Source organism: Lynx rufus, unplaced genomic scaffold (genome assembly GCF_022079265.1).
Source record: "Lynx rufus isolate CCGP_SWC_20201006 ecotype Redwood Valley unplaced genomic scaffold, mLynRuf1.p SCAF_7, whole genome shotgun sequence".
Lineage (NCBI taxonomy): Eukaryota > Metazoa > Chordata > Mammalia > Carnivora > Felidae > Lynx > Lynx rufus.
This window is the reverse complement of record NW_025814889.1, coordinates 74,673,409-74,701,031: the sequence shown is the minus strand read 5'-3', so window position 1 is coordinate 74,701,031 and position 27,623 is coordinate 74,673,409. Positions and strand designations below refer to the sequence as shown.

The 27,623-nt window shown below is 51.8% G+C and overlaps 1 protein-coding gene across 3 annotated transcripts in view; it reads left to right on the top strand.

Moving 5' to 3' along the window:
- Positions 1-21,604, top strand: part of VDR (vitamin D receptor) — a 57,384-nt gene extending 35,780 nt beyond the window's left edge. For all 3 annotated transcript variants that reach the window (XM_047064822.1, XM_047064823.1, XM_047064821.1), the window contains exons 4-9: positions 7,629-7,813; positions 8,081-8,201; positions 10,916-11,087; positions 17,008-17,159; positions 17,377-17,493; positions 18,808-21,604. In XM_047064822.1, the coding sequence (XP_046920778.1) occupies positions 7,629-7,813; positions 8,081-8,201; positions 10,916-11,087; positions 17,008-17,159; positions 17,377-17,493; positions 18,808-19,067 (1,007 nt within the window). In that variant the 3' untranslated portion in view covers positions 19,068-21,604. The remainder of the gene's footprint in view (positions 1-7,628; positions 7,814-8,080; positions 8,202-10,915; positions 11,088-17,007; positions 17,160-17,376; positions 17,494-18,807) is intronic.
- The last annotated feature ends 6,019 nt before the right edge of the window (positions 21,605-27,623 follow it).

The following is a 27,623-nucleotide window of genomic DNA, read 5'->3' as shown; positions in this document are numbered from 1 at the left end:
CAGCGCGGGGCACTGCCTTCCTGAGCCCAGAGCAGTCCTCCTCCAAGACCACATCATTATGCTCACCAACCTGCTCAATGACCCAGGGTTCTTTGGACTTTGGGAGAGTGAGCTGCTGAGCTTGGGGAGGGACAGGAGTGGTGGGGAGAATATTGAGAGCCCAGTTGGCATCCAGGGTCTGTCCCCCCTCCTCTGCCTTTGCAGCCTTCCTGCCACTCTGGTCCCTGGGCGGATCTGCCGGCTGGAGCCTAGAGGAGACCAGGGGAAAGAGTCTGTGAGGGGAAGCACCAGACTCTAGGATGACCCTCTGGATCCAGATAGAGAGAGAGGAGCGGTCCTAGGACTTCCCGTCCAGCTCTGGGGTTGGAGGAGAGGACCAACAGCAAATTCGTTTGTTCTAACCCTCGATTAAAAACAGCCCCTGGACTTTGTTTCTGAGCTGTGGTACCAGTTATTTGGTAACTAGAGTAGCCATTAAATTCAGCAGACCCTGGGAGGGGATAGCCTGGCCCTCCCCGGCCTGGAGACCAGGGCACTGGGCCAGCCTGGGCATGGGTGCCCCCTGCACATTCAGCCCTGCCTGTCTGCAGTCTGCACGCTGATCCCCTCCTTGGCCCCGGGACAAGGCTTGTGCCCTGCTAACCTGTGGGCCTGGGGAGGCTAAGGAGGGGTGCTCAGATGCAGGCACCCCGGGAGGCCCTCCTGGCTATGGGGCTATCGTTTTGGGGAGCGAGGGAGGCAGGTACAGGGAAGATGTGTCCGGAACAAGGGAAGAGTCACGGGATAGGGCTTAGGGGATGGGAAGTTTCTTCCTTGATGGGAAAAAAACCCTTCTCTGTTGTTGGGGAACAGAGACAGCGTGAAGGCCCTCACCTGGAGCCTCCTCCTTGGGCCTGGGGATCACAGCCCTCCACTCCTGATCCCGGCTCCCCAGTCAACACTGACAGTTCTGGAGGAAGTTTCCAGGCTGTTGTTCCTCCTCGCCCCCACAGGAGCGGGCAGGCCTGGACATGCTGATCTCTCCTAGCCCAGTCCCCTGCCCCACCCGACTCCCGTGTTTATCCTGGAGCAGAGCAGGCCAAGGCTGAGTGCCTCATGCGGCTTCTCACACACTGGCTTAGTGTGGCCTCCTCTGTGCGAGGCACGAGGGTGGACACAAACGAGATGCGGTACTTAGAGCCCCTGGTCCTGCCCCCAAGGAGCACACATCCTCCACAGGGCAGGGAGCCTGGGTCTCAGGCTTTTGCCAACCAAGAACCACCATGGTGCACGTCTGGGATTCAGTAAGGCTCTGCCCCAGAACTTCTGGTCGGTGCCAGCCTCACTGCTGTTCCAGAGGCCCCTCTCCTAGGTCTCAGGAGGAAGGAGGTGTTGCATCCACTTAGAATAGGGCGAACACTTGGAAATATCTGAGACCCAGAAAAGTAAGACTACCAGGACTGGAGTCAGAAAGCGAGTCTCCGTGTCTGCTTCTAGATCCCTCCTGGTCCGCAAAGAGAGCTCTGCATCCATGGTGATGAACAGGTCTTGGGTGCATCCAAGTGCCTCCCCCCAAGAACACCGTGTGGTGGGGGGGGGCAGCAATCCAGAAATGGATGCCCACCCCTCAACTCCCAACAGCTTTGCCCTTCAGCCATCCCAAACACAGCCTCGGTCTTCCCCAACAGAGCCCTGTCCCCACCCTGTTATATATCCACAGTAATCCCACACCCCTGCCCTGCTATATGCCCAGGGCACTTGTGTCCCTGCCCTACTGTGTGCAACCCTGTGCTCCCATCTTACTATATGCCCAGGACAGTCCTGGGTCCTCACGCTGCTATATATCCACTGTAGGCCCACACGCCTACCCTGCTGTATGCCCAGGGCAGCCCTGTGTCCCCCAATCTCAGGATGCCCGCGCAGGGAGCTCCAGTGAGTGAGGTATGGGCTGGTAGAGCTGAGCTCTTGGAGTCTGGGCCCCAGAGCTCCTGTTACATGGAAAGTTTGAGCTAGCACTAGGCGCGTTCTTGCCACTGCTCTAAGGGAGGGTCCTTCAGGAAGAGCTGTAGTTCTCTGCGTCAATCTAGCCCAGCTTAAAGAAGTCTGTCAGAGCGTCTGAGCCTAGAGCTCCCAACTCAGAAACCTAGGAGAGCGGCTCATTTACCACCTGGGCTGGTGATTGCCTTAAGGCTCAGCCTCCCAGAGACAATTTTGTATCAACATTTGTAAAACCCCCGGACACCTCCGGGCGGGCTCGCTACGAAGGGAGCTGCAAACACAGGCTCCCTTCTGGCAGGGGCAGAGCGGGGGCCCTTCCCTAGAGGCAGCTCAGGAAGGGGAAGGGGCTGGGTGTGGGAAGTCCTACTGAGTGAGTGCAAGATACATGCAGTTTCTGGTTAAATTCTCATAAGAATCCCTAAAGATGTACATACTTCTGTTGTTTTTTTCATAGATGGGGAAGCGCAGAGGAATTAAAATTTCATGCTTTTAAGCTAATAAGATGGTATGGTATGGGCATTCTGACCTAGGTCTGTTCGCTTCCAAGGGCCAGGTGAGTGGGCTCCACCCTGGCGTGGCCCGTCAGGTACCCCCAGTGGGCCAGAGCTCCCCCACTGTGCATTTCCAGGCACCTTTCAGGTGCCCAAAGGGATGGGCTTAAGAGACTGTTCCCACCGAAGACTCCCTTTCTCTTTCTTCAAGTCCTAGTTGACTTTATTCCTTGGAGCCCAAGAAATTCCATGGTTGAATTCTTACTTCTGGTTGACCTATGCTGCGTGGAAACACCTATATGTTAGTTTGTTCCACGTTTTTACAGATGTATGTCTCTTCTACCCAGAGTTAGCACAGCTCCTGGCACAGCATAGGTACTCAATAAATACGTGTTGAATACATTAGCTCCCCATTACGCTCATTTGTACCTCTGTATCTCCCACGGGTCTATAGATCAGAAAGATCTCCCAAATCTGCTATTATCCGTGTCATTCACTTGATCACACTTCCAGAGCTTGACTTCCAAATGCAGTTCTAGACGTCATGAAACAGGGAACGTCCTGCATGGGAGCACCGTGCGCAAAGCCATTTTAGCACTCAGCAGGCAACCTAGACGGAAGGCAGAAAAGCTACAGAGGAGCCATATGGGTTTCACAAAATCTATAAACACAGCTCATGTGCTTTATTCACTGGAGAGCCCATCAAATGTTCTTTCAGAACCTGCTCACTCTTATTCTAGGTCAAAGGCTTTCAACTGCAAAACATGGGTCCTCCTACATCATGGTAACGACATTTTCGGTAGCAATTTCTTGAGAAAGTGATTTTTAAAAAACGCACCATTCCCCGTGAAATTAGCAACCCCTTTAAACAATGACCTATTTGATAAATCACAATGCGCATCTGCACATGTGAGACACTTGTGACTTACTTGGTCTCCAGACAATTTTGCCTGGAGGGAGGCTCGGGGGATTGGCAGCCCCCGTTAGAAAATGGCAGGTCTCAGCATTTCCTTCGCTAGCACTGCACACAGGAAGGCAGTAGCTATTTGATACAGCGATTGAGGAGAACAATGGCATAAGGTTAACCTTGGATCTTCTTAACTTTGTCCTTTGAAAGTAAATCATTTACAAACTTTGCTATTTTATTTACTTTTTCATGCTCTTCAGATGGGTTGGAACACTCTGTGTGTTCCACGGCTGAGGACAAGAGTCCCACTGAGCAAGTAGAGCCAATTGTAATCACAGGCGGTAGGGAGTAGTGGTTACAGTTACGGATTCTAGAGCCTTATTGCCCAGGCCCGAATACCAGCTTCACCATGTGTTAGCTGTATGACTTTGAACAAGGTACATAGCCTCTGGGCCTCCGTTCCCTCATCTGCAAACTGGGGATAATAGCACCTGCCTTAAGAGGTTTTTATGAGCACTAAATATATGAGCTAATGTTTAAGAAACATTTAGAATGGTGTCCGGCACATAAAAAGTTCTATATTTTTAATCCATTTTTATTACCACTGGTTTTTTTTTCTTCATAAAACTTGATTACCAGGATTTCCAGCTCCCCAACAGACTAGAAGTTAGCTGTTTATGGGAAGAAAGGCAGGCACTGATACAAAGGGACAACACAGAGCTTACCAGAGAGGGGGCGACTGCAAGCTATGTGAGGTAGCACAGGAACTCCACATCAGGGGTGCCTGGGTAGCTCAGTCGGTTAAGCATCCAACATCAGCTCAGGTCATGACCTTGCAGTCTGTGGGTCCGAGCCCTGCATCGGGTTCTCTGCTGTCAGCTCAGAGTCCACTTTGGATCCTCTGTCCCCCATCTCTCTGCCGCTCCCCTACTCACTCTCTCTCTCTCTCAAATAAATAAACATTAAAAAAAAAAAAAAAAGAGCTCCTTGGTGCACCTGAGTGACTCAGTTGGCTAAGTGTCCAACTTCAGCTCAGGTCATGATCTCATGGTCCGTGGGTTCAAGCCCCATGTTGGGCTCTGTGCTGACAGCTCAGAGCCTGGAGCCTGTTTCGGATTCTGTGTCTCCCTTTCTCTCTGCACCCCTCCCCCCACTCGTACTCTGTCTCTGTCTCTCTCTCAAAAATAAATAAACATTAAAAAAAAACCTTTTTTTTCAATTAAAAAAGAAAAAGAACTCCAAACCATAGCAGGCTAAGTCATATAGTGCACGGACACAGCCCTATACAATTCTGAGGTTATAACCTTGTTCCTGCAAAGTCCAGTAATTGTTCTGAATGATGATGCCTCTGAATCATCAAGAAAAGGTAATATGATGTTACAGGTGTTCTGTTACAAGGTATTCTGTCTTGGAAATGTTTCAGTCACAATTATTGAAATTAAAAAGGCAAGCTGGGCTCAGTTGTCTAGTGGACTGGCATTCAATGTGTGCCATCCTGCCATTTTAGGGTACATGCAGTGCTGGTGCACGTCTCAGTATCATTTCCTGAGCAAAGGACAATGACTAGCACATGTAGGTACAATCAGCGTAGATGTGTTGGGTGTGCAATCTTTCGGGCTATGGAGTCAACACCATGGCCAGGAAGCCTCGCTGGGCTAGCCCTTATGCAGAAACCACAGGAAGTGTAAGATGTTCGCCACCCCCTTAGGTATCCTATGGTTCTAGTGAAAGAGATCTTTATGTTTTAAGTTTATTTATTTATTTTGAGAGAGAGAGAGAGAAAGAGAAAGAGAGAGAGAGAGGTGGTGCAGAGAGAGCAGGAGAGAGAGAATCCCAAGCAGTCTCCAGCTATTGGCATGGAGGCTGACTCGGGAACTGTGAGACCATGACCTGAGTGAGATCAAGAGTCAGACATCAGGGGCGCCTGGGGGCTCAGTCGGTTAAGCGTCCGACCTCAGCTCAGGTCACGATCTCGCGGTCCGTGAGTTCGAGCCCCGCGTCGGGCTCTGGGCTGATGGCTCGGAGCCTGGAGCCTGCTTCCGATTCTGTGTCTCCCTCTCTCTCTGCCCCTCCCCCGTTCATGCTCTGTCTCTCTCTGTCTCAAAAAAAAAAAAAAAGTTAAAAAAAGTTAAAAAAAAAAAAAGAGACATCCAACTGGCTGAGCCACCCAGGTGCCCCTAGTGAAAGAGATCTTGAACATCTTAGGTTCTATCTGTGCAGGCATTTACTGGAGCCTGTACTAACCATAAATATTACAGAGTGGAAGATACTTTGGTGCCAGTGTGTGGGAGACAGTAGACATGCCCCAGAAACGAGAAATGAATGCACAGTGCAGATCAGGGCAATCCAGAAAGGCTTCGTGGTAAAAGAGGACTGTAAACTGGGGGCTGAAGAATAGAGCTTGCACCGCTGCAGGGGAGAGAAGACCCAGCTGGACAGGCATCCAGCGTAAGTGGAAATGAGGTGGCAAGAGCGAGCGGGTCATGTTCACAGGTCAGCAATCTTGACGTGACCAGAGCACAAGCGGTGTGTCCAGAGGCCCTGGGAAGTGACGCTGCAAAGTTAGGAAGACGTAAAAGCATGGAGAATCTTGACTTTAATTTGGACCGTGGTAAGCAGGAAGGACCCAGAAAAGGTTTCTGAGCAGGAGAGGGACGTCATAGAATCGCAAGGGGATATCAAAGCCTAGTCAGGCTGAGAAACACGTTCTGGGGTGTCTGGTGTGACAGGCAGAGCACCCCCCCTCAGGGGAGCAGGAAAGACCAGACACCTAATCTTGGATTCCCCAGGCTAGGGCCTTGCACCTTGCCTTGAATGGAATGCTCCCTGCTCCTTCCCCTTTCACCCCACTTGACCTCTTGGAGTCTGAGCAGACACCCTCTGTGGGAGGAGGCCTGGCAGCTCTTTGGGCAGGTGAGTCAATAACCTGGGCGTGGCCTCCTGCGGTCCTCTTAGTATGGCTTACCTCAGCTGTGGAGGGAACTCAACATCCTTTGCCACAGGCTTCCTTTCCTGCCGTGCCCGAGGCTCTGGGTGCCCACCCCACCCCCCAGGCTCTCCCTCCCCTCCCACCAGCTTCGTGCATTCTCCCCCCACCTGAGGGGGCCGGGCCAGTGGGCCTTTCTTAAAGCCCAGAACCCACCCACCCTGGGGTTCTACTTCCTCTCCCTGCTGTTGTGAAACTCCCCAGGTCTGTGGGCAGAAGCGCTGGCGACACCAGCACAGAGCAAGTAGCTACAGGCCGAGGGCCCCAGTGCCCACTCCCGCCGCCAGCACTCTGCAAGCCCCGGCCGGGAGGTCTGTTTGCCCGGCTGCTGTGCCAGGCGTCCCTGCTCCCAGCCCCGCCCTCCCAGGCAGCTGCCCAGCGCGGCGAGGTGGGCACGGCCCTGGGGCCCCTGCACGGCCTGATGGTGGGGTCTCCCTCTTGTCAGACACCCTCACTAGCAGCTGGAGAGAACTGCAAATCAGAGCTTCACGGTGTTATCTTTGGGACTTCTAGAGGCCTCGAAAACTTCCTTGGGCAGAAGTTTCAAGACTAGACAGGCCGGAGGAGGGGTTGTTTTGCGGGAACCGAAGAGCAAAGTCTTTCTAAGTTGGTCAGAGTAGATCAGATGCCCGAGTCCCATGCCTGGAAACTCGGGTGTGGGAATGGCTCCGAAGAGGGGCCTTTCAGCATCTCCCAGCTTCCAACACCGGGACTGGCCGCACAGTGCCTCTCACCTTTCCTCCCCCAATGTCTCCCTCGAGATCATGCGCAATGAAGGTGTGGGGGAGAAGAGACCGGAATGAGCAGCCGCTCTGTGCTAGGCATGCATTCAGTTCTCAAAACAGCCCATCCTTCGAGGTAGGGGTTATCACTGCCACCCCACATACACGCGCTTTTCGGAGGCAGGAGCAACAAAAGGGAACTTAGAAGAATTATGATGGAACAAACTTCTTGGTCTGATTAATGAGAGGAAAGCCCAGAGAGTTCACACGGTTTGCCCAGAATCATATCACTCGCTCCTGAGAACCCGGACTCGCTAATAATGCCTGAGCATCCCACCTCTCAAATCCTTTCTCCTCCTCTCTCATGCACCTGCCTTTTCACCATGGGAAACCCAGTTTTCCATCCGTGGGGTGGACCTGTGGCAGGAAGCACGCCCGCCCTGTGAGCTCCAAGGGTGAGAGGAGCAGCCCCTCCCTCTTGTGCCGTTAGCACCTGGAGGAAGCTTTCACATCCCTCTTCCTGACCCCCCCCCCCCCCCCGCCAGTCATCCTGACGGACGAAGAGGTGCAGCGGAAGCGGGAGATGATCCTGAAGCGGAAGGAGGAGGAAGCCTTGAAGGACAGTCTGCGGCCCAAGCTCTCGGAGGAGCAGCAGCGCATCATCGCCATCCTGCTGGATGCCCACCACAAGACCTACGACCCCACCTATGCCGACTTTACCCAGTTCCGGGTACGCGTGCTCGCCGGCTGGCCGGGAAGGATGAGCTGCGGTGGTGAAGAGCCACAGGGGGAGCCGGGGCGTGGGGAGTGGGCGCGGAGGACCACGGCCATCCAGACCGGGGCAGCGAGGGAAGGGGGGCTGCTCCGTCCCTCTGGCACCGGGGAGGCCTCCCCCTCCCGTCAGCCTTCCTCAGAGCCCCTCCTGCCAGAGATCAGGGGCAAGGTGGGAAAGTGGCCCCCAAATGTGAGCCTCTGATCCCCTGTCCTTCCCTTCCAGCCTCCGGTTCGTGGGGATGCGTGCAGCGGCGGCCGTCCCTCAAGGCCCTCCTCCAGACACACGCCCAGCCTCTCCGGGGACTCGTCTTCCACCTGCTCAGATCACTACGCAGCCTCGCTCGGTGAGCCCACTGCCGCCCCCAGGGAGCCCAGGGAGCCCAGCGTGGGAGGAGGGCCCAGAGCTCCCGCAGCCCATCTGCCCTTGGCTGCGGATGGCAGGGTAGCTGTGTGCCAGTGTCCTCCGAACAACCCCCCACCCTGCTTCGTTTTGGGGTTTTTCTTTTTCTTTTTTTCTTAAACAGAAGAGGGCTAACTAGCCCGAGGGCCGGTGCTGGGGGGAGGCCAAGCCGGGGTCTGTCTGCAGAGTCCCTGTTCTTTCCTCCAAACAAGGCTTCTGCCCCTGCCTCCCTCCCTGGGGCTAACCTGGTTCCTTTAAATGGTATTTTGAGCCTGGGCCTCTCGGGGGTTCTGTTTTTGGTTTTTTTTTCCAGTTTAGTTGAGATATAATTGCCATGTACCGTTATATTCGTTTCAGGAATGCAACGTAATGATTGGATACATGGAGGTGTGGCAAAATGACTACCACAATAAGTTTAGGTCCTCTCCATCCCTCACAGAGTTACAAAGTTTTCTTTCCCTTGTGGCGAGAACTTCCAAGATCGACTCTCTTAGCAATTTCCAAATATACGAGACAGTATAGTCCTCAGAGCCTTGGAGGGTGGTACTCGAGGGGAAGAACATGTGGGTCCGAGCATAGCCTCCCCTCCCCCCCCCCGCACCCCCCCCCCCCGGAGTTCTGGGGGAACCACCAAGGCGCTGGAGGACCTGTCACCTCCGGCACTTGCTTGCTTTTCCTCTTATGGTCCTTTTCTACCTTCTTCTTTATCGTCCTGCCCCTCCCCTCCCCATCCTTCATCCCTCTGCCTCTCACCCAACCCTTCTGCCCTCTGTGTGAGTCCTGCAAAAGGCCAGGGATGGGAAAGCCCCTTCCCTCTGGGGAACTAGAACCCTTAGATATGGTGCTTCTGTGCCCAGATCCAAAAGCATTGGGAGGGGTCTCAGTGCAGCTGGTCGAGGATAGCCATGGAACCAGACCATGTGTCTACCCACCCAGGAGTGACAGGAGGGAGGTGGTGAGGGACTAAAGAAAAGCAGTGGCCATTTCACAGACTGACTGACCCTATGAGCCCCTTGTCTTGTAGGGGTTCCTCCCGTGTGTTAATTTTCTCTACCCACTTAGCTGCTCTTGTCACTTAATGGCATATTTTGCACCAATGAGGATCAGTCTGCATGTTATACATTCAGCTTTGAATAATTCCATACTATTTAGGAGTTTTGATCCCCTCAGAGGTTAATTGATTTGAGGTGCTCACCCCCGCCAATGGTATGTTCAGTATAGCATGTGTTTATTTAAAGGGTTGCCTGGCTGGCTTAGTTGGAGGAGTGTGTGACTCTTGATCTTGGGGTCATGAGTTTGAGCCCCATGTTGGCCATAGAGATTACTTAATAAAAAAATTAAGTAAATAAATAAATAAATAAATAAATAAACTAGTTAACGTTTTAAACTTTTTTTAAATATTTACTTCATTTCTGAGAGAACGACAGAGCATGAGCAGGGGAGGGGCAAAGAGAGAGGGAGACACAGAATCTGAAGCAGGCTCCAGGCTCTGAGCTGTCAGCACAGAGCCCTACATGGGGCTCGAACTCACGAATCGTGAGATCATGACCTGAGTTGAAGTCAGATGCTTAACCAGCTGAGCCACCCAGGTGCCCCAAACTAGTTAACATTTTTAAAGCAAACGTAATACATGTTCATTAGAGACATTCAGAAAATATAAACTAAATTATATATATATACACAATAAATATATATATTTATATATGTAAAATCTTTAAGCCTACTACCCAAGGGTAGTCACCATTAGCACTGTGATATATCTCTTTCCCATCTTTTTTAAAAATTTAAATGCATATGTATATTTACACAGTGGGATTATGCTGTACACAATATACATAGCTTGCTTTTTTCTCTTAACAGTATATTATATCATATTTTCCTGTTATTCAGTATACCTCTATATTATGTTTAAAGCTGATTAGTATTCTGGGGTATGAATATACAATAACATATCTGGTCTAGATTGTGTCCCAGTGTTTCATTAAGATAATCATATGCTTGTAGCTGAAGATTTGCATTTATTCCAGACTTTTTTCCTTATGATGAATTTATGGAAGTGAGATTACTGGTCAAAGGGCATACGTAATTGTAGGTTGCAGACGCCTGCTGTCCAATAGCTCTCTAGATTACTTGCATGAATTTATGCTTCCTTTAGCACCCCGTGTCACAAGGGTTGCCTAATTCCCTGCACCTTTACAAACGCTGGCACCAAACACATTTGTTTCTAGTTTATTGAGGAAAAGTGTAGACGTTCTAAGTTGTAGATCTTGAATCACTAGTGAGGTCTACAACTTAGAACGATCTTTTCCATAAGTTCATTGGTTCCAAATTCACATTTGATTTGGTCATTAGAAACACATGGTCTGTAACATCGTGGCTCAAGGAAGTCTCATTTCTTGGGGCATCTTTGATCTTTGATTTCACTGCCTTGCTCTGCTTGAAAGTTTTCTTTCAAGTTTCTTTTCAAAGTTTCTAGGATTCCCGGGGAATCCTAGAGGGAAGCCTGGACTGAAGAGTGACCTTGGAGAGAGGCAGTCTCTATGGGATTCCTGGCCAGACCTGCTGCTAGGGCACAGGAGGTCCTCACGGAGCCAAGAAGGAGGGTGTCTGGCTCACATATCCTCAAGTAGTTCTTTCTCTTTCCTCATCCTTCCTCAGATGTGATGGAGCCGACCAGCTTCTCCAATCTGGATCCGAGGGAAGAAGATTCAGATGACCCTTCTGTGACCCTGGACCTGTCCCAGCTCTCGATGCTGCCCCACCTGGCTGACCTGGTCAGTTACAGCATCCAAAAGGTCATCGGCTTTGCCAAGATGATTCCAGGGTTCAGGTAAGAAGAGTCAGAATCCTAGACTGAGCTAGAAGAAGGCCTGGAGGTCAATCCACTGCTTCCCAGAATAGAGACTCAGACCCTACCCCAGACCTCCTACAGCAGGATCTCTGGGAAGTACAGCCCATCCAGCATCACTCAGCAGGCCAGCACTGGAGAGCTATCCATACTCCCACAGTTTCTGGATGACAGAACAGAAGCCCAGAGAGGGTCAGTGGCCAGCCAGGATCATTTTCTAGTGTTAGGGTCAGTATGTGTCAGAGCCAAGGTCACTGCCACGTCCCCTCCAGCTGGCTTGGGTCTAACCCTCATGTTAATCCTTTAAATTAAACCTCCATTAATCTCTCACACCCAATGCTGACACCCAAATGAAGTGATAGAGAGGAGAAAGGGTTGGGCAAGGAGACTTGTGAAGTAATTTCAAATCCCAGAGGGAGACAGTTTTCCTGGCACACATAACCGGGGCCTCCTTCACCCCAATTTCCATGAAGAGCCCTTTTCCTAACCATACTGAGACCTTTTGCCAAAACAGACAGGTATGAGGAGTTCTACTGGAGTAAAGATCCTCTGTTATGGATTCATTGCTACAAATTTCATTCATTCACCTGTTTTATTGTTTTGGTAATAATGGCACATATATTTAAATGGCGGTGCAGTGTTAAATATTCTTAAAATAATAGAATGTTGACACTTTCAGTAGAATGTGGGGAGCTAGTTATATCTATACTGACATATGATTTATATCATTTGGACCATTGCCATGCAATACGTACACAATGTCGTGGAGAGAAAGAAAGAAATCACTAACGTGCACTATAAAGCATCAATTTCAGGAACAATAATTGCAATTGCAGCAGAAGGGGCCTCGGATGCTTTCTAGAGGCCGATGCTCAGATTCAGTGCTGGAATTCTGGGAGCCTAGAAAGACCTGACATTGGCCAGCTCTGGATGGAAATTAATGTGACATGCTATTTATTGTTTTGGGAATCTCTCTGCCATGCAAGGGTGCCATCGGCTACTGTCTAAATGACTGCATCGCCAGCTAGATGGTGACAGCTCACAGAGCCAAACGCAGTTCTGCCCAGTGTGTACCTGCCCTGAGACGGCTAGCTCTGTGTTATTTTATGCCTGTCAGCAACTCAGATACCAGGGCCCCTCCTATGCTCTTCCCCTGGGAATGAACGTGAAAATTGTAAAGAAGAGAAAAGCATGAAACGCCCTTACTGCAATGAGACACCCTTGAGACGCTCTTACTGCGTTGCACGTTTCGGTTGCCAAAGAATCCAGGGTCACCGTGGCATCCGGCAGGAATGAGCTGCGGAGTGTCACCTGTGAGCTGAGTGGTGCACTGGGCCTGGGATCTACCCTCCAGAGCCTTTCCTTGGAACTGACAACACATTCCACTTCCCGCGAGTTCCAGCTCCCTCCTACACTCTTCAAGTTAGTGTTTGCAAACTCTCTCGGTTCCAGAGTCTTGTTTTGTGTAAACAGCTAGAGACAAAAACACTTCAAGGTGCCGATGGATACACGGTAGCACCCGGCTTCCACCCTAGTTCCAGGGAGCCGTGTGTGCAGTGCTCCTCTTTCCTGGGCTGGTGGGGAGCTGGGGGAGAGCGCCCCTGAAGCTCTGTCCAGATGCTCACGTTTGCTGATTCTGAGTGGTGGCTGGGATTGCACACATGTGGAAACTGTCCTAAAAAAAAAGCCATCTGTTGAACCAGGTGACCCCAAGGCAGCCCCCTGCAGTAAGCAACCCAAGCCCCCATTTTTCTCCCATGCCCTTGGCCCCCATCCCTTACCCTCGCCACATACGCCCTGACACAAATAGCATGACCCGCCCCTTGGTGTCTCTCTCCAAGAATGAGTTGAAGTCTTCCCCGTCCTTCCATATCCAGGCTCATTTCCAGAGTTCCCTAGTCTAGCCCTGCATTCATGGCCACAGTAAGGTATAGAGGAGCAGACACTGAATCAATCCAGCTATTGATCCAAAATCAGTTACATTGATCCTGCACATGCTTGGGTTGGCTTCTCTCTTCAGCCTGACTTAAGAAATCTCAGCGTGAGGGGCACCTGGGTGGCCCAGGTGGTTGAGCATCCGATTCTTGATTTCCGCTCAGGTCATGATCTCATGGCATCTGAGTTCAAGCCCCGAGTTGGGCTGTGTGCTGAGATCATGGAGCCCGTTTGGGATTCTCTCGCTCTCTGTCTCTGTCTGCCTCTCCCTCCCCCTCTCAAAATAAATGAACTTAAAAAAATAAAAAGAAATCTCAGAATGGAAGGTGTTCCAGTAAAAATGGAGCCGGCCTTGGCAAGAGCTCTGAGGGTGAGGGGAAAGGACACTGATGTGGATACTCCCAGGCTTTGGTGGGACCCAGGTGGGTCTCCAGCTCTGCTGGTTTCCCAAGAAGTGAGAGAACAGTGGCTGCATCCTGGCTTTGATCCTGTTGCCTGTAGGCAGGGGTGGAGGGTGTGGGGAGGGCAGAGTGAGACTTCTGTGTGGGTGAGTGCAGGGGGATGGAGGGGAGAGGCTGAGACTCCAGCGCATACTTGGGACCAGAGTGGGGCGGGACTGAATGAGTGTGTAGGGTGTGAACTGCACGGTGATGTGGCCTTGGGCCTGCTCCTGCTTCCCACCTCCCCTCCCTCAACCTCTCAGTCTGCATCCCACAAATCTCCCTCCCTCAGCACTTCAAAAGTAAGGCATGGAGGAAGTGGCATCAGGAGTGGCATCCAAATGGCCGGGAGCCGTCTTGGATCTGAGAACCGAGGACCCCCAGGTTTCATTGCCAAGAGGTATAAGAGGGACTAGGCCAAACCAACTGGGGCCCAGCCTTCTGGGCAAAAGTGAGGCCTTTGACCTCACTGCCATTTCTATTCCCAGGGGATCCTTCCTGGGTCAAAGGCCTGGGGTCATAGTGCATCCCTCTTCCTATGCCTTCTGTTCTGTATTCCTTGTTCATTTCTGTAACAAATAGCTTTCTTCCTGTGAGGGCTACAAGTTGACTAGGACATAGTTCCTGGCCTCCAGGGTTCAGTGTCTGATGGAAAAGATATACACTGAGACAACTGCTATAAAGAGATAAGAGCCAAGAGAGGCCTGCTGGAGATACTGTGGGAATGCAAGCGGGGAGGGGCCGGGCTCTGCCGGGGTGGGGGGACCAGACAGTGGGTCTCCAGAGCACCTTGCAGATGCCCAGAAGCGGCCAGTTACTGGTGTGAAAACTGACCCGGGTATAAATATGACACAGGTCAGAGAGAGGAGACACAGAGCCTGAGCTGGTGCCTGTCAGCAGGAACGAGATCTCTTGCTGATATCCCCTTTATTTCCACCTGTACCCTGCCCACCACCATCCCCACTTCTGGCCATGAATTGCACTTAAAAAGTCCCTGGATTTCTGGGCTGTAATTTGAGGTCGTTCTAGGTTTGCTTTCATAGAAGCAGCGTGCCTGGATCACAATTGGCAGGGTGCCACTGAACTCTCTCTGGCAAGGCTCACGTGGGATGTTTGTTCACTTCTGGCCATCCATTTCGAGTGGGCCATTGAACTAAAGGTTATGTACAAAAAATATGCCTCATGGAATTACTAAAAATAGCAAAAATTAGAAGCAACAAAAATGTCCAAAAAATAGGTGGATGGGAGACATTACATAAACCGCAGTATGTTGATGAAATACGATCTTATGCAACTCATTATGAACTGGGCTACAGAAATGCTCATGGTGTAGGAAGTGGGACACAGAACTACTATGAACTCAAGCATGTTTTAAAAAGAGATTTCAGGGGCATGTGGGTGGCTCAGTCAGTTAAGCGTCTGACTCTTGATTTCCGCTCGGGTCATGATCTCACGGTTGGTGGGATTGAGCCCTGAGTCGGGATCTGTGCCTGCTTGGGATTCTCTCTCTCACTCTCTCTCTGCCCCTCCCCAGCTCGTGCATGCTATTTCTTTCTCTCTTAAAATATGTAAATAAAAATTTAAAAAATAAAAATAAAAAGAGGTATCTGCATTAAAAAAAAAAGATAGGAAGGAAATACACCAAAAGGGTCATTGTGGTAATACAGCAATTTTTACTCACTTTGATATTTTTCCTGTATTTTCCAAAGATTTAATAATGAGCATCTTTTATTGTCTAATGAGTTAAAACCAAAATGGGACATTAGTTTATATTTTCAAAATGTGAGTTGAGCATCGAGGGAAAAGTGACAAGGATGGTGAGATGCCTAGACCCCATGTCATTGTGGCTGTCTGTCCTGGAGAAGACACAGGGGCTCAGGGTAACTTTCAATAGTTAAAGGATGCCCCACGCCTAATGGAGAAGTCTGGTGCTGTGTTCCTTGAGAGGACAGAAGTACAAGCAAAGGACAGAAGTACAAGTGTCCTCCTGTGGGTGTAGCTCCATAGAAGAAGCTATTAACCCAGGAGCTAACAACCCTATGGCTGTATCCAGAGACCATGAGCTTCCTGACCCTGGAAGGATCCTGCATCTGTTAGGAATGCGGAAGAAGGAATTGGAGCACGTAGCCTCCATGAAGTGCCTTCCAACTCTAGCACTTTGAGACTTCTTTTTCAATGCAGACCCTTTGCGGCCATCCTAACCACCATCTATCACCTGTTGATGCAGCCCTCTCATCAGTTAACATCTGCTTCCCACCTTTCCACATACCAAAGTGTGGCCATGGAGAGGATGACTGCCCTCCCACAAGATAGCTGGGTGGAAATACATAGGAAGAGAAAAGGAGGGAAAACTGGAAGCAAGTTGGTTTGCAGGTGCTGCTTTTTCCTTGTCATTGTTCAGGCAAGCCCAGCTCGTGACTCAGAATAGTGGAACCAGTCATTGGCCTCTTGACTCATCAGCACGTAAAGATGTGACCTTCTCGTTGTGCTCAGAGTTCAATAATCATTGTGTGGGCAACTCTAAGGTGATTGGGAAGTGGTGCTGGCCCTTAAGTAGCTTGCAGTGAGAGCCACACACAAGCATATGAAGAGAAGGGGTGAGGTGGAAAGAGCAAAGTAGGAGCATAAGCCACAGGCTGTGAAGAAATGGCACTAATGCTTCTGAAGGTAACCAGGGGGTGGAGGGCACCGAGGGAGACCTCACTGGGTTCAGAGTCAGGACGGTAAGGTGGAGCAGTAAAAGAAATGCGTTCTTGGCTGGAGCTGTCCCACGCCCAAAGGCAAGGTGGTGTGAGAACACACAACATTGAACGTGGAATAGTCTGAAGTTGCTAGAGTGGAGGGTTGGAGTTTGCGAAGGGAGGAGTACTGGAAAGACGGGTTGGAGCCAAGTGATGGCGTATGGGCTTGATCCTGAGGGGGTCGAGAAGCAGTAAGGTTCCTCCGCACACAGGTGACGTCTCCCTGAAGCAGCAATAAGAAACACGGAGGAGAGAGACTTGATTCCAGAGTTCTAATAAGAGGCAACTGAAAAAGATGAGGGAGCTCTGAACCAGAGCAGTCCTGATCGTAGTGGGAAGGAGGTCAAAGGCTCAAGAGATGTCCTGGAGACAGAGTTGGCTGAGCCGTACTTTTGAGAAGGACCAGAGGACATGAGGGGCGTTGAAGATGACCATGGCCACACCTCCTGCAGAGCTCCACATTCACGCTCTAACCCTCACAGCCTCCTCAGGCTCGTCTTCCCTAATAGCTCTGGCTGCTTAGGCCTGGGAGGCACTGGCACGTCCCTGGGTTCTCCTGCCTTAGACGCTGAGCTAATTTACCTTCAGGATTGGTGCACAAACACAGGCTTGAGTTGTTCTCCCTCAAGAGACAGTTTTATCCTTTCCAGTCAGGCCACCAGCTCCTCAATGGAGGACCCAGGGCACATGCGGGTCACCTGGCAGGCACCTGTCAAAACATACACTGATTTGCCTGACTTGAAGTCCTTGACCAGTAACCTGACTCCTCCCTGCCCTCCCTGGCAGAGACCTCACTTCTGAGGACCAGATTGTGCTGCTGAAGTCAAGTGCCATTGAGGTCATCATGTTGCGCTCTAACCAGTCCTTCCTCATGGACGACATGTCCTGGACCTGTGGCAGCCAGGACTATAAGTACCGCATCAGTGATGTGACCAAAGGTACATTCGGGCTCCACCTCCACCCTCTCCAGCTCCCAGACTCTGGCTCCACCCTTCCTGGGGTCATGAGCCCTGATCAGGCACATGGGAGGGCGCTAGACAGCAATGGGGAGACAAGGGTGAGACACAGGCCCAGTCTAGGTTGGGGACGGGGTGGGATGGTTTGGGTGTGTGGCTCCTCAGCTCTGCCCACAGCATCTGGCCATCTCTCTCCTAGCCGGACACAGCCTGGAGCTGATTGAGCCCCTCATCAAGTTCCAGGTGGGGCTGAAGAAGCTGAACTTGCATGAGGAGGAGCATGTCCTGCTCATGGCCATCTGCATTGTCTCCCCAGGTATGGGGCCCAACAGTGGGGAACTTGGTGACCTGGGAAGGGGGAATAGAAGGCACTGAGCCCTCCTGAGGGCCAGCAGGGCAGTCTGGAGGGAGGAGTGAGCAGAAGGAGAGACAGACGAGGAAGCGCTCACTTTGCTGGGTTTGCACAGCCCATACGATGTGTGTATATTGAGGGGTCCCTCACTGCCCTGGACCCTGAGACCATAGGTGATTCATAGGTGGAACTCTGAGGAACGAGATAAATGGGTTTTCTCAGGTCACAGACAGGTCTGGATATTCCCAATATGCAGGTTCTGCTCTTGTGTGAATTGGACTGAACTTTGCAGACCTACCTGAGATCCCCTGTGGGGTTGGGTACAAAAACTTGGGGCCTATAGATGATTCTGCCCAGAAAGCTTGCCTGACTGATTTTGGAGGCAGTGTGCTGTGGTCCCTGAGCTCTTCTGTCTATTGGGTTTGGTGGAGAGAGAGAGGTTGAGGAAGAGGGAGTCATGGTCCTGGGGATGTTATATTGGTGATGAGGCCAGGCTGCCTCAGTCTGGACTATGCTGAGGGAACAAGAAAGTGGCCTCTGATCAGGGATGGGCTGGGGACCCATGGACATGGGTTACCCTCCCCCTGCCCATGCAGCATTCATCCATTTGTTCATTCATTAATTCATTCATTCATACACTCAGCAATGATTTATTGAGCACCTGCTAAGTACCAGGCATTGTGCTGGGCATAGGGATTCAGCAGCCAACAGGACACAGACTTCTTTTCCACAAAGTGTAGGAGGAGACATTAGACAATTACTATTCAATGACTGATTTTAATGTGATGAAAGTTTTAAAAATAAAGAAGTGATACTATAGCAGGGTATAATAGAAGGAGAGAACTTGATTTAGTCTGGGCCATGGAGGTAGGGGGTCATCAGGAATGGCCTTCTTGAGGAAGACCTGAAGAATTGGTAAGAGTCAAAGATACAAGAGCTAAGTTCCATGCAGAGGGAACACAAATGTGAGGTCTGGAGGCCAGAGAGCTTGACACATCAGGATACTGATGGAAAGATGGAGCATAGAGATGGAGGGAGAGAGTTGAGCTGAAGACAGGGCCAGATGGGACCTAGGACTTGATCCTAAATGCAACAGGAAGTGGTTGAGAGGCTTTAGGGAGGATGATGGTGTCACAGGTCAGCAGCCATACAGGGGTGACCTAGGAGGATGCTAAGCTTGGGCGTTGGTCTGGACATAGGGGTACTGGAGAGACTGAATATAACAGGACCTGGCTCAGAGCTCCCATGCCTTCTCCCCCTGTCTCCCTGTACTCACAGACCGTCCCGGCGTGCAGGATGCTGCGCTGGTCGAGGCCATCCAGGACCGCCTGTCCAACACATTGCAGACCTACATCCGCTGCCGCCACCCACCCCCCGGCAGCCACCTGCTCTACGCCAAGATGATCCAGAAGCTAGCTGACCTGCGTAGCCTCAATGAGGAGCACTCCAAGCAGTACCGCTGCCTCTCCTTCCAGCCTGAGTGCAGCATGAAGCTCACACCGCTGGTGCTGGAGGTGTTTGGCAACGAGATTTCCTGACCAGGGCGGCTGGCAGGGGCACCCGGGTGGTGCTGCTCTTCTGGGGCCCTGTGCCCTGGCCTGGGGCAGGCTGCTGCCCGGCAGCCCTTCCCACCCCATCAGGAGTTCAGCCCCTCCTCCCCTACCGCCCCTCCCTCCCCAGCCGCTCCCATCTCCTGCCCAACCTAACACCAGGTCTCCCTTTCCTGCCGACCACAGGCTGCCCCCAAGCCCTTGGGACTTCAGTCGTGAGGAGTTGCTGTTTATTTGACAAAGAAACTCAAATGGGGGCAGAGGGCAGAGGCCGAAGGTGGGGCCTTGCCCAGGGATGCCCCTCCCGCTCCAAAAGTGACTGCTTGGCCGATGCCGAGGGGACAGTCGGGCAGGAGCAACGCACCCATTCCTCAGGGACAGAGATACCTGTACCTCCCCCCACTCCAGGCCCCCATGTCCAGAGCCTAGTGGGGATCTCCTTCCCCCTGCCCTGCCCATGGTACATGACTAGCCACCACCCCCACCCCACCCCCATCTCAGCCTACTGCCAGTCTGTGCTGTCTTGTCCCAGGCAGTGTGCCACCGGCAGGGCTCCTCCCTTTGCCTTCCCACCCTGGCCTGTCCAGGAGACTTACTGCCAAGGATGACCAAAAACAAGGTGACAGAGGTCACAACCCCCACCCCTCTCTGTTGGCCAAAGAGCACTTGCCCGACACTTCAATGCCCACCTGCATCTCATTGCTATGGTAACAGTCTCCCTGGAAGTCGCTATGGTAAGATGGGCTTTCTCCTCCTGGCAGGGGCCGCTAGCCCAGAGCCCACCTGCTGAGAGGCCCAAGGAGAGAAGAGAGCAGGGCCTGGGAGGTAGGGGACAGGCAAACCTAGCCTCACAGGAGGGTGGTGGATGGTGGCCACAGCTGTCCGGTGTCCAAGTCCACGGCTCCTTGACCTGGATCTAACAGGTTGGTCGAGCTGAGAGCTTTCCTTCCAACGATCCACGTGGCAAGACTGAGTTGCCCCCAGGTTGCAGAGAAGTGCCTAGCAGCGTCCTCACCCTCGCCCTGCCAGTGCCTTACCTCCCACCCAGGAGAGAGAGAACTGGTGGCCACGGGTGCTGGAGGAGCCTCACCCGAGGATGGTCAAGTGTGATGCAGAGATGGGAGCACCTTCCCAAACACTTCATGGTCTGGAGAAGCAGTGCCCCTCTGCGTGCCAGCAGGCTACCTCTTTTCCACTTGGCAGGGTAGGATGGAAGAGAAGAACCCTCAGACAGACCCCGACAGCCCAGGCCATGCTCTCCCCCCGCCCATCTGGGCGTAGTTCCCAGACTGCCGTCCCCCAGAGACCCAGGAGCTAGTCCTCCAACACCTCGTTGTGGGAGGAGGGAGAGCGGGCTGGCTGCTGGGGACTAGGCAGACGGAGGACCTAGGGGTGGAGTCACGTGGGGCTGGTTCCCTTCTTATTCTCACTCCACCACCACCCCCAAATCTGGAAGGGGTGGGGGGGGGACCTAACTTCCGACTCCATTTTCCCTTCCAGAGCTAGCCCAGCCCAGGAGGCGGGAGCTCTTGTTCTGTTTACTCTGGGGTGGGGTCCCCAGGTACGTGAGTCATAGGTGTGTGGGACCACTGCAGACGGGGCTCTTCCGGGAGTCAGAGAGGGTCCCTCGGATCGCTGCTTGAGTTTGGGGAGCACAGCCGCATTCGAGATCTCAATGGTGGGGGGGGGGGGTGGGTAGTCCCTGTCAGTCGATGCTGCCTCCACCCTCCTCTGTTCTCCCAAAGCCCCGGGAGCAATCAGACTCACACTGTGAGCACCATCCGTGTCCACCGGGCCCAGTGTTTCTTCCAGTGGGGAAGCACCTGAGAGCCACGTTTCTTACCGCACAATACCATCTGTATGACCAAGTCTGACATTCATCAGCCGTGAGCCGTTTCCAGAATCAGACTCCGTTTTGTACTACGAATGTAGCAGGTGGTAGACGCCACTGATGAGGAGATATTTCTGGGCGAAACACTTACTTTGTAAAAATTCCATACACCGGTTATTGGTATTGTCCTTGCTTTTCTTTTACAAATTAGGGCGAGAGCCTGGTTGGATTCTGCAGAAGACTTTGGTCTCACTGGCTAGTCAGCGGGAAAAAAGGTTTAAAAATCGCTACACTAGTTCAACTCCCTTGCTAAGGAAAACGGACGTTTAGAAGGAAGTGTGGCTGGCCAAGCTCAGACAGTTAGGAGGGGTCCGGAGCTGGCCTGGACTGTGAACCCCCAGACCAGTGCTCTCTTCACAAACCACGCTCAAGCTCGGGCCCCTGAAGGCTAACCTGGTCCCTTAGGGGAAGGTCTGGATTTTAGACAGCAAACCTAGATCCTGGACCCCTGCCTTCCTTCCTTGAGTTGTCACCCTCCTGACCCATCAGGAGGAGGAGGAGGAGGGACACCTCAGCCTGTGTCTCAATGTGAATCAGACCCCCCACCCCTAACGTGGCCCTGGCCGAACGGGGTCTCTGCCTCATCTCTGTATCATGCTGTTGCCTTATCAATAAAGTGCATTTGTGTTTGTAATGTCTCTACCTTCCCAGTTCCCCCTCTCCCCCTGCCTTCTCCAGGGCACCCGACCGGCCACCCTGGGAACACCAGCTGCTCAGCTCTGGGGCCCACAGCACCAGCTCACTACCAAAGGGAAGTCTAGGAGTAGGGGAGGAAAAGACTGGAGGAAAAGTGAGGTTTCACAGGACTGAACTGGGAGAAAATATTATCACCTATTGTTTTAGAATATGAGAATGAAGGCAGACATTTAGAAGTCTAAAACCTTTAACGTATATTATTGGAAATGCTGGTAAGTGTGCACCAGAATGCCAAAGACAAGATCCTGGGACATGGGAAAGTCCTGCTGGCTAACGAGAAGCAAGTTGGAGAATCCAGGGGAGGCCAGCAGAGAAGCTTGGAATGTGAGACAGATCTGGTGCAAGGAATAAAGGAGCAAAAGAAGACTTTAACGAGTGTCTCTTGAGCGATTTCCAAGACAGTAACAATTTGCCAGAAATTTGTCAAATAAACCAATGAAGAGCGCTTTGCTTATGGGAACGCAATTGGCTTATACTTCACATACCATTTACTTTATGGCAAGAACCACTGTAAATAAATGCCTTATGCAAACCAACTTGCTTTATCCTTCCACAGACCCTGGAGGAGGTGGGTTACTGTGAGCCCCATCTGACAGAGGGGGTAACTGCCCAAATCCACACTGATGGCAAGTGACAGAGATGGGATCTGAACCCTTGGCAGCTGGCTCCAGAAGCCATTAACTAACTGCTGCCCTATTCTGCTTCCCACTGAGTCGAGGAGCCCGACAAAGGACAGACAGTCTTGCCAGCTCTCTACTAGAGAGGCTGCAAGGGAGGTTCCCACTCCCGAAGTAGGTCCTGACAAGGGGAAATGGGCGGCGGTGGGTCAAACAGCGCTCCGCTCGCAGAGAGCACGTGGTCACGTGCGTTGGGTCCGAACAAGTGTGGCACTAACCTGAGAGGCTCGAGAGTGAAAACCACTATTGACAAAAATGTGCCTCGCGTTCGATATGCGGTGCCGGTGACTTGGGGAATTGCAAATGAGTCCTGTGCCTACACAGGACTCCCAGGAGACCCGGAGGAGCCCATGTACCCCGCTCCACTCCCCGAGGAAGTGAGGTTTATGATACAGGCAGCACCCCCCAAACACAGCAAGCAAAAATAACCGACCAAAGACACCGCGCTGTGATCTGTGAGTGGGGAAACTGTGCTCAATCCGTGTGTTTATTTCAGGATAAGTCTGCTAGTCTGGGGACCTGTAGACGTGATTTACTTTAATTTTTCAGCAGTATCTGACAAGACGTCAAGTGAAAGGCAAAAGTGTGTCGCCATGAGATGGGATAGTAGGAGAAGAATTAGGGATCGAGCTTGAAGGCTGTTTTGTCATGAAAGATGAACGGGCTTAGAGAAGGAAATCGCCAGCTACATACAAGGGCGTCCTCTGGCTGGAGAAGTGTGAAGAGAAGGGGCGCCTGGGTGGCTCAGTCCGTTACGCGTCTGACTTCAGCTCAGGTCATGATCTCACAGTTTGTGGGATCGAGCTCCACGTCGGGCTCCGTGCTGACAGCTCGGAGCCTGGAGCCTGCTTCGGGGGTCTGTGCCTCCCTCAGACCTTACGGTTACGATAGAGCGATTTTAAGTTCTCACAGTGCAAGCTTTGGTTCCATACCTGTGCTCTTCAGTAACGTCACCAGAGGTGACTGTTTAAATTCCAATTCATGAAAAAGTAAAATAAAAGCAGACGTTTAGCTCTTCCGTTGCACTGGCCGCGTTTCCAGCGCTCCATAGCCCCAGGGCTGCGGGAACAGACAGTGAAGATTCAGGACGCTTCCCTCGTGGCACAAAAACCCATTGGGCAAGTGCTCATCTGCACAGGGCATTCCTGTCTGGTACCAGCCGTGGGTGATAGGCTTCTAAATCACAGCTTTATCCAGAAGCTTCCCTTGACATCGAGCAAGGCTGTAACCGGACTGCTGTGAACAGGTCTGCTCCTTAAAAAAGACACAAAGGGAAAACACTCACAGGCCACGGGGTCGAGAGCTCAGAGCTTTACGTGGCATAAATAGGCCGGCGATGTGCCGGGAAATATCGATTCCTTCGGCCCTGGGGGGTGCAAGCAAACGGGGCCCATCTGGACTGGCAGACAGAACCCACCAGTCGGTGGCTCCTGCTTCATGTGCCAGGGTGCCTTGGAGTTTCTCTGCAGCTTGGGGCCCACCTCCCAGCGTGGCCAAGGGGATGCCTCATTCCGCCGATGCCCTCTCGGGGATTGGTGCCGGGTACAGGCAAGGAGCCTGGGAGGCTCCCGGAGGAGCCTGTGCTCCAAGTGACCAGGAACCCGGGGGGGGGGGGGGGAATGTGGAGCAGTGGCCGGTGGGGGTCACTGCTCCAGACAACTGCTTTGAATCTCCGTATTCAGATACGTCTTACAGGATATGTGAGAGTGCGACTGGTCAGGTTCCGGGGGAAGCGGACCCTGCAATGCAGCGCGAAGTACAGGGACTACAGGGGACTTTCCTGAAGAGCGGCCTCAGGATCGCCGGCTTTGGCGGCAGGGAAGCCCATAGGATCCGGGAGAGGGAGAAGTCCGGCTGCCGCGCGGTCTCAGTCACGGCCTCAACTGACCCTTATGGGGAGTTCTGAAACTGGGAGACCCTTCACGTTGCCCCAAGTTGGGGTGAGGAAGCTGGCTCTCGTATTCTTGCATTATTAGGTAGTCATTGGATGCAGGCGGTCTCCAGGAAGGGAGCGTGACCTTAACGGGACCTTGAGTTGAGCTAGATGGCTCTTTTCAGCCAAGGGCAGGTAGGACGGGGTGGGGGTGGGGGGGGGGGGGGTTCTTCACATTCTGTACAACCAGGCAGGGCCTTTCAGAGCGGGCTGCTCTGCCTCGGGGTGGTGGGGGAGGGGGGCAGAAGGCTTAAAGGCCCTGCCTTTTGGCTCTCTGATAGTCCCTGAGGTCTCCTCCCGGAGGAGGGTGTCCCCAGCCTCTCCCCAGCTAGAAGCAATCTAGTGCTTTCTCCCAAATCATCTTGATCTTCACCACTAGGTGGTGCTACTGCCCTACAGGGATAGGTTTGAGCCACTTGCTTGGCTTCTCCTCCACCCCCCCTCCCCCACTGCTCCTCCCTCTATCTCCTGCTCTGGCCTTTATCTCTGTGAAGGTGGCTGAGATCCAGCAAGACTCTGGCTCCCTGCTGCTGGAGGCACCTGGTGCTGTTTACATCTCCTCATGCCAGGAACTAAGCAGGACGGACCAGGGACCTGCTGTCTGGCTTCCCAGACTGCCTGTGGAGTCACAGCCAGGGGAGAATCTGACACACCTTAGCCAAGAGCCCCCCCAAGGTTGAGCTCTTATGTCCTCTGGACACACTCGATGATGGCTCCAGGTTCCCTCTGAGATCCAGCCTGGTTGTGCAGTCCCCTTTAGTGCTTTCAAGCACAAGCACTGAGCTCAATGCTGGGGATACAGAGACGAGTGACAGTCACTGCCCCCACCAGAGGTACAGTCCAATCAGAGAAGACAGACCTACAAACAGACCATCCATCCCCCAGCGGCACAAGCAGAAGCCACCAAGGAGATGTCAAGCAGAACATTCGATGTCATGAACTGCTGGGTCCCTGTCCCGGCTCTGCCACCTGCTACCTGTGGGAACTTGGGCAAGTTCCTTAATGGTTTTGAGCTTCAGAATCTTCCTCTATAGAAGGGCCACGAAACGGTGTCTACTTCTAGGTTTGTTGTTGCGATATGATCTGGGTAAAAAGCTTATCACGCTACCTGGATGCAGCCGTGACTCAGAAATGCCGGGCAGCATCATTACTACTTTGCAGAGCGGAGGGATGGTCAGATAAGTTTTCATTAGGAGCTGACATTGCTCCCACCCTCTGGCCACTCATCCAGAGGGACTCTCTGACCCCTCCTCCATATCTCAGCCTCTGGACTTGTGGGCACCTGCTCCTCAAATAGCTGTTAGAGCCAGGGGAAGGCATCACCGCCATCTGGCCACCAGAGGGCGGGTGTGCAACTTAATAAGCCAAAGCTAGCCCCTACGTACACAGTCGTGTTGGAGAGAAAAGTGTGGGGAAGAGACGGGAAGATAGGCACGTAAATCTGAAACTCATGGAACTCTAGTTATACTGTCCCCAGCTTCTTTCCGTTATGGTCTTTCTTTACCAGTATCCGCTAGACACTTGCTCCTTTGGCAAGGTCCAAAGCCCACGGTGATCCAGCCTGTCTGCCTCCCATGTGTCACCGGCCAGATGTTGAAACTCAAGCTCCTACTGGGTCCAACCACTTGCCGCTCTCTGACCATGTGCCTCGGTGGTCTGCCTCCCCGCCAGTGGCTCTCAACGTCTTGGTCTTAGGACCCCCTACCCTATTAAAAATAAGGACCCTGGGGCACCTGGGTGGCTCAATCGGTTGAGTGTCTGACTTCGGCTCAGGACATGATCTCGTGGTTCGTGAGTTTGAGCCCCACATAAGGTTCGCTGCTGTCAGCCTCTCAGCACAGCACAGAACCTGCTTCGAATCCTATGTCCCCCTCTCTCTGCCCCTTCCCGGCTTGTGCTCTCCCAAAATTAATAAATATTAAAAAAAAAAGAGGACCCCCAGGGAACTTCTGTTTATGTGGGTTATACCTATCAATATTTGCCATGTTGGAAATTTAAACTGAGAAAATTTTAAACTATGTATTAAATTTTTAAAAACGTTAAATAACAATAATGAATGTAAGTTAACATAAATAATACATTTTTTTTATTAAAAATAAACTTTTTCCATGGATGCCTGGGTGGCTCGGCTAGTTAAGTGTCCGACTCTTGGGGCGCCTGGGTGGCTCAGTCGGTTGAGCGTCCGACTTTGGCTCAGGTCATGATCTCACGGTCCATGAGTTCGAGCCCCGCGTCAGGCTCTGTGCTGACAGCTCAGAGCCTGGAGCCTGTTTCAGATTCTGTGTCTCCCTCTCTCTCTGACCCTCCCCTGTTCATGCTCTGTCTCTCTCTGTCTCAAAAATAAATAAACGTTAAAAAAAATTTTTTTTTTTTTTGAAGTGTCCGACTCTTCATGTCAGCTCAGGTCTTGATCTCAGGGTCGTGAGTTCAAGCTCTGCGCCGGGCTCCGCGCTGGGCGTGAAGCCTACTTAAAAAATGAAATGAAATGAAATGAAATGAGATGAAATGAAATGAAATGAAATGAAATGAAATGAAATGAAATGAAATGAAATGAAATAATAAACTTTTTCCAAAGGGAAACAAATTTAGTGGCGAGAAGGTATTGTTTTACAGGTTTGCAAATCTCTTTAATGTCTGGCTCAATAGGAGGCAGCTAGATTCTCATACCTGGTTCTGCATTCCATCTGTTAGGATATCACACATCATGGAACATCTAGAAAATTCTTGTGTACCCAGTGAAAGAATGAGAGTAACAAGGCAGACAATGCCTTAGTATTATTATGAAAGCAGTTTTGACCTCGCAAAGCCCCTAAATGGGGCTCAGCGGCACACAGGGATCCCCAGACTATGCTTTGAGACCCTCACTGTACATTCTTCTATGGCCTCCACGCCCTCCTCTCATTCTTTATCCCCCCAGTTTTCTCATCTGAGCAAATTCCTACCACTTCTTCCGTTGCCAGCTCAGGCTTCACGTCTTTCACACGTTCTTCCTGGAACTTCACCATGCTGTTTTACCCTCTTTTCCCAGAGGGTAGAAGGGTGCACCTCCTCCCACCCCCGCTTTGTAGAATGAAGTGTTTCTTGTTGTGGGTTTTAAATTTCTGTTTTGCCTTTGGGGCTCCCTACCAGGCTGGAATAAGGGAGCGATTCCAAAAATGCAGCCAAATAAATGGACACATGAATGAATGCATCCGAAGCAAGGTGCTGCCCACCTTCTGTTAGCATCTAAAAGATCTGATCTTCACAACAGACGTCAAGTGAAAAAAATTCTGCTCGGGTCCCTGCTGGAAAATGAAATGCAAACGGACTTATGCAAATTTAAACACCTTCCCTTGAACTTTGGAAAC